General features: G+C 63.1%; 1 protein-coding gene across 2 annotated transcripts in view; it reads right to left on the reverse strand.

Annotated features, from left to right (window-relative positions):
• Nucleotides 1-1,834: 1,834 nt before the first annotated feature.
• Nucleotides 1,835-6,534, reverse strand: part of USHBP1 (USH1 protein network component harmonin binding protein 1) — a 17,281-nt gene continuing 12,581 nt past the window's right edge. For both annotated transcript variants that reach the window (XM_032763999.1, XM_075070469.1), the window contains 7 exons: nucleotides 5,909-6,009; nucleotides 5,564-5,714; nucleotides 4,921-5,203; nucleotides 4,054-4,266; nucleotides 3,472-3,563; nucleotides 3,029-3,151; nucleotides 1,835-2,404 (listed from right to left, as the gene is read on the reverse strand). In XM_032763999.1, the coding sequence (XP_032619890.1) occupies nucleotides 2,224-2,404; nucleotides 3,029-3,151; nucleotides 3,472-3,563; nucleotides 4,054-4,266; nucleotides 4,921-5,203; nucleotides 5,564-5,714; nucleotides 5,909-6,009 (1,144 nt within the window). In that variant the 3' untranslated portion in view covers nucleotides 1,835-2,223. The remainder of the gene's footprint in view (nucleotides 2,405-3,028; nucleotides 3,152-3,471; nucleotides 3,564-4,053; nucleotides 4,267-4,920; nucleotides 5,204-5,563; nucleotides 5,715-5,908; nucleotides 6,010-6,534) is intronic.

Raw genomic sequence — 6,534 nt, forward strand, 5'->3', positions numbered from 1 at the left:
ACGGATACAGCGTTAAATCGGTATATCGGCCATTAAACCGATTTAAAGTCGCAGTGTAGACCTGGCCTCAGTCCCATTTCTAGTGGGCAAGGCATCCCAAGCCCGCAGGCAGAGAGGCCAGGGGGTGGGGAGGCTGGGGAGCTGCTTTTGCTAGACAGGCTTGGCCGTGGCAGGGCAGGGTGGGGAAGGCTGCATTGCTTCTTGGCTACGGGTGTCATTCTCCTGGGCTGTCCTGGTAATGCCCAAATCTCCTGTCTAACCCACTGCCTCCTCCCTCTGTGCAGCAGCCCCCTTCTCGCCAGCTCTGCCTCCGATCGCCCTGGCCCTGGGCTCTGCGCTGCGTGCTGGGGACACAGTCAGCATGAGGGATGCCGTGCAGATCCCAGGCCAGCGACAATACCTGATTTCCGCTCTGGCTGCCGGGTCGTGGGAGGCGGGTTTCCTCTCTCCACCAGACCTATCCGTCCTGGGTACAGTCAGGGCAGCGAGTGACGGATCACCCAGGCGCTGGTGCAATGCAGGGGCAGGCAGGGCTGTTAGAAACCACTGCACAGAGCAGGGTCAGGCTGAAGGGGGGCTTGCTTTGAGCAGCCATGAGTCCAAGGCTGTCCCAGGCTCAGCGCTGTTATTAAAACGCGCCAGGCACACATCAACTCCCTGGCCTCAATAGTGATCCCTGCTGCTCCTGGCGTGGCGGGCACTCTGATAAATGGATCGAAAGGATTCCCTGCTTCCACCCCCTCTCCAAACTGCTAGTCACATGACTCCACTTCACATATTCTCCAAGGCTGCCCACAGCTTGGGCGGGGGGTGGGACTCCTTTTTTCCTCCTCTCTGCAATGGCCAGATCAGGCTAGTGGCTCTTTCCACAATCTGACTAACACGTCCTGCCCTTCCTATGGAACTTGGGAGCAAGACAGTGCCTGAAAGAGACAGATGCTGCTCTGCTCACGAGCCCCTGCCTGACCTGCTCAGTGCTGGCTGGGAGCTCACGGTGCAGGCTGGGGCTCGCCATGCCCGAAGGCGACAGCAGACATCAAAGCCTCTGTGGGCTGCAGAAACCTCACGGCCCAGAGCTGAACAGGAGCAGAACTGAGGGGATTGGCCCTGGACTCTTCCTCAGCTCTTGGCCTCGACAAGATCTTGTGGCAGAGAGTTCCACAGGATAATTGTGCATGATGTGTAACAGCTAGATCAGTTACTAAATGCAGCTGAGTTCAGCAGGGGCCTCACCTCTATGCTGCTCTGTCAGAGGCTACAAGAACGTGCTCCCCGGGGAAGGTCTGGCACTTGGCTTTGAGGCTACCCCAGTCTATTTCCATTGCTGGGCTCCCCCAGGACAGAGAGGCGCCATGTTGTGTGCAGAGGCGCCCTCCGCTGGCTCTTTGCTGGCACTGCAGGTCTGTGCTGGGATAGGTGTGAATGCAGAAAGCACCCGGCTCCATTCAGAGAAGATCAGAACTTTCCTGTTCCCATTCCCACCCCCTGCCATCCCTAGGAGAGGCCCCAGGGAAAGGAGCTGTGTATTTTCTTACAGAAGGGACTGGAGTCCAGCAACCCCTTGTCTCTACTGATGCCCAGAAAAGATGATGGTGATCTCCAGGACCAATGTTAAGGATGAAGCTGGAGACTCTGCCATGCCAGGCGTCCCCCTGCGCAGCTGAGAGGGAACATTTATGGGAATCTGTAACAGAGGACGTGCAAAGAGCAGCCCGGCTAGACGCAGACAGCTCAGCTCGATCATGCCCTCGGGAATGTCGCAGGCCACAGGGAAGAGTCCCTTTCGGACTGGAGATCTCTTTATTGAGTGAGTTCCTCTCCACCCAAACGCCACAGTCCCTGGGCCCAGCACGAACCAAAACCTGACCCAATTCCCCTGTACAACCCCCCGCCATTCACCCTTCCTGCTCAGCACAGAGAATAAACCACCCAGGCACTGACCTCCCTCCCAACGCTTGGCCCAGTGGCAGAAGTAGCTCTCTGTGTGTGGGAAACCGGGGATAGGCTGGGGGGCATCGGCACAGCTGTGTGTGGGGACCCCAGGGCTGGGCTAGCAGGGGGCCACGGGCTGTGATTTATGAGCAATAAACTCAACTAACAGAAGACCCCCTGCTCCCAGCTCCCCACGGATTGGAGAGGTGACCCTGGGCCCTGCCAGCTGGTCTCCCCCTGCACGCCCACGGAAGGGACTCGGTCACCCCCGCTGCCCGCCATGGCTCTGCCCTAGATGAAGGTCTCACTGCCAGCCGCAGCCATGCGCTGCTCCTCCAGCCTTTGCACAGCCTGCGTGAGCGAGCGCAGCTGCTCCCTGTGCCGCTCGCCCATCGCACCCATCTGGGCCTCCAGCCTCTGCAGCTGAGCCTCCTGCTTCCTCCTGGCATTCCTGTAGGCCAGCACCAGGGCACTGCGGAGAGAGGTGGGCTCAGGAGCAGGGACTTGGCTCGCGGGAGGGGGCAGGAGAGGGAAGCTGCTCCCAGATCAGCTGGGGGCGGGAGAGAGAGCATGGTGGGAGAGTGGGGTTCGGTGGGTTAGAGCAGGGGGCTGGGAGCCAGGACTCCTGGGTTCCATCCCTGGCCCAGGGAGGAGAGTGGAGCCCAGTGGGTTAGAGCAGGGGGCTGGGAGCCAGGACTCCTGGGTTCCATCGCTGGCCCGGGAAGGGGAGTGGGGCCCAGTGGGTTAGAGCAGGGGCCTGGGAGCCAGGACTCCTGGGGTCTCTCCCCAGCTCTTTCGCAGATGCCCTGTGCGACCTCAGCTCCATTCCCACAGAGATCTGGGCTCTGCCCTTGTCTTTACCAAGCACTGGGAGCCATTCAAATAAGGCGTCACCAGGTTGCTGCTCTTGGTCCTTTCCCCTCGGGCGTGTTGCCCCAACTGGCACCTGTAGGCACCAGACAAAGAGCTCACAGGCTGGGCTGCAGCCCCAGGAGAGTAGCAGGAGGGAGCCCTGGGAAAGTCTGGCCTGAGGTGGGGGGTGCACGGGATCCCGGCGGGGCCTTTCGGGGTGAGCGCCAGGATTCTCCATCCCAACCTGTGAGCCTGGAAGAAGTCTCTGGTGATCCCGATGCACTGGGCCTGCTGCACCCGGCTGGCTGCACTGCGCTGCTCCAGGGAGGCCGCCAGGCCCTGGGCTTGGCCCCTCAGCTCCCTGCTCCTGCCACAGAAACAAAGGCTTGACAAAGGGTGTCACAGATCCCGTGGAGAGGGAAGCTCCCCTGCCACCCACACTGAGACTGGATCTCCCCCTGCCTCCTCGCCCAAGATGGGATCTCCCCTCCCCCCAGCCACTGGCTGAGTCTCCAGCCATGGGGCACTGCACTGCGCCCAAGATCTTTCCACTCTGTGCCCCCCAGCCAGGCAGGGGCCCCAATTCCTCCCCACAGCCTGCGGCCCCTGTGCAATCAGTGACACTGCCAGGGCTTGGAGGGCGGCAGCAGGGACATGGGGCTCCCCCAGGAGGGAGGGGGTGCTCACCGGGCTAGCGTCCCAACCAGCTCCAGCATCATTGTCTCCCGATCCAGGGCAGCCTGGGGTCTTGCCGCTTCTGCCTCCTGTCTCCCCACATCCTGGAGAAACCCAAGAACATCCCTGAGCTCCCCTGGCACCGCGCAGCGGCTGCTGGGACAGAGTCCGGGGGCACCTGACAAGCCCAGCTCACAACCTCCGCGTCAGCTGGGCTCAGAACCCGCTGACGCCCCACCCCCAGGAGAGACATCGGGGTCACAACGGCCTCTTGGCTCCTTGTGAACCCGGCAGAGGCCCCAATTCTCACCTGGATCCCCCTTGTGGCGCCCTCCACCCTGTCCCCCCGGCGGGGCAGATCCCCTCTTCCATGAGGCCATTCACACCAGTACACAATGGATGTAAAACGCCCACGTCGGGGCAGAGCTGCTCTCCCTTTGGGGTCCGTGGCTGCCTCATGGGCCAGGCCCCAGAGAATTTCCCTTTTGTCTCTGCATTTCCCTGACCACCAGGTACATCCCTCTCCTCGGGGCCCAGATGGGTGGGGCTGCTGTCCAGCTGGTCACGCCTGTGTCTGCGCCCAGCCCGACGTACCCCGAGGCAGCTGCTGCAGCTGGTGCTGTCTCCGCTGCTGCTGCTCCCGGAGCTGGGGCACCGGCCCCGCAGCTCGTCCAGCTCCCCCTGCAGATGCTCGATGAGCAGCAGATGGGCGGCCTCCTGCGCCCGGTGCATGTAGGTACAGAGCTCCAGGCCTCGCGTCTCCTTCTCCGCCAGGTGCAGCTGGATCTTCAGATCCGCCATTGCCTCCTGGGGCCAGAGAGAGGTGCCATCAGGGAGGCAGCAGCGAGTGGCTGGCCCTGGGCCATGGTGGGCTCCGGCTCCCCAGGCCTTGCCCTTCCAGCCCGAGCTAAATGCAGGGTCCCAATAGCTGCAGCAGATCTCCCGGCTCGTGTCCCTCTGCAGGGAGCAGCCACAAGAGGGTCCCGCATGCTTGACAATCCTGCCACTAGACAGCCACATGCCCCACGTGTTGTACTCCCCCAGCCCCTCACCCCACCCTCTGGGCTCCCGCTATGGCCTGCTCAGCAATTACTCCAGTAATAATATTTCACAAACACTAAGCAAGCCTCCCAGCCCTCTGGGTCCCTGATTTACAGAAAGGGAAACTGAGGCACCGGAGTGGGGGGGGATGTGAATTGCCCAAGGTCACCCACCAGGTCTGTGACAGAGCCAGAAATAGAACCCAGGAGTCCTGACACACACACACACACTCTAGCCACTAGACCTCTCTCCCCTCCCAAATCCAAAAACAAATCCCAGAAGTCCAGCTCCCCCCGACCCCGACCTGGCTCTTATCACTAGGCCGCACTCCCCTCCCAGAGCCAGGAACAGATCCCCGGAGTCCTGGCTCCCCGCCCTGCACTCTGGCCCCTAGTCCAGGCCGCCTTGCCCCTTGCCTACCCTGATGGCCACTAAGTCGTGCAGCAGCTGCGGCTTCTCCATCTTTGGCCTTGGTGTCTCCCTGGGCAGGACCCCGCCTGCGACCCTGACGGCCTCGTCCACCATGGCCTTGATGGCGTCGTTACTGTGGATCACAGCACCGGCGGAACCAGGCACCGCCTGGCAGCCCAGATCCAGCAGAGAGACCTCCACGGAGGCCTGCTCTGCTCGCAGCCGCCGGATGTACTCGTACAGGATCCCCTCCTCTGCCCCTCCGGGCCCCTGGGAACCGGGGCTGGGGGCGCTGCTGGGATGGAGAGGTGTCGAGAGCAGGCTGGGAGAAGGGGAAGAGGGGGCCCAGCAGCCCTTGGACCTGGGTTTGGGACTCAAGGTCCCATCCCTGGCATGGGGGGCAGGGGGCTCTGGGGTAGGAGGCTGATGTTCCATCCCTTGGGACTGGGGGGGCTCAGAGTTCCATCCCACTGGATGGGGGGTGCTCTGGGGCTCAGGGTCCCATCCCTCGGGATTGGAGGCTGCTGGATTTATCACCCTGGACTGGGAGCTCGGGGTCCCAGCCCCCGGGGCTCAGATCAGAGTCTTGGGGCCCCTTTCAGAAGCCTGCAGTCCTGCTCCCTTGACAACCCTCCCATAGGAGCTCTGCTACCTTTTCCATCCATGGGTCCCGGCAGCCCCGGCCTGCCCCGACCTGGCCTCCTCGCCCTTGGGCTCCGCTCTCCCCAGGAACCTCCTGGCCTCGTCCAGCATGGCCCCCGTCCTGCCGCCGGGGCTGTTCGGGGCGCACGCCCCAGGCTCTCCTAGAGCAGGGAACAAACTCATGCTGGTGCATCCTTGGCAGGCAGGGCCCCCGGCTCCTGGCAGCCGGTTCCCCCCTCCCCACGGGGGCACGGTCGAGCAATGGGCTCCCCCCGCCCACCCCTGAGCTGCCAACCCCACAGCGAGGAGCGTTTGGTGGCTGCGGGGTCAGAGGGGACCAGCTGCAAGGACTCACCTTTGTCCAGGGTGTCTCCCTCCTCCACTGGCTCCAGCCAGGGCCCCAGCTTCACCCCGGCCAGGGGCAGCAGCACCTCGTAGGCCTCCATGCATCTCTCGCTGCCGGAGAGCACAGAGAGCAGCCTGAGAGCTGGCGGGGCCCCCAGCCCCTCGTAACTCACCCTGAGCCTCCCACAGACCCATCCTGAGCCCCCCTAGCCCCTCACGACCCCTCCTGATCCACCCAGCCCCTCGTAACCTATCCTGAGCCCCCCACAGGCCCATGTAACCCATCCTGAGCCCCCCTAGCCCCTCACGACCCCTCCTGATCCACCCAGCCCCTCGTAACCTATCCTGAGCCCCCCAAAGGCCCATGTAACCCATCCTGAGCCCCCCCAGCCCCTCACGACCCCTCCTGAGCCACCCAGCCCCTCGTAACCTATCCTGAGCCCCCCACAGGCCCATGTAACCTATCCTGAGCCCCCCATAGGCCCTCGTAACCCATCCTGAGCCACCCAGCCCCTCGTAACCTATCCTGAGCCACCCACAGGCCCATGTAACCCATCCTGAGCACCCCAAGCCCCTCACGACCCCTCCTGAGCCACCCAGCCCCTCGTAACCTATCCTGAGCCCCCTATAGGCCCT

This window comes from Chelonoidis abingdonii, chromosome 11 (assembly GCF_003597395.2).
Source record: "Chelonoidis abingdonii isolate Lonesome George chromosome 11, CheloAbing_2.0, whole genome shotgun sequence".
Lineage (NCBI taxonomy): Eukaryota > Metazoa > Chordata > Testudines > Testudinidae > Chelonoidis > Chelonoidis abingdonii.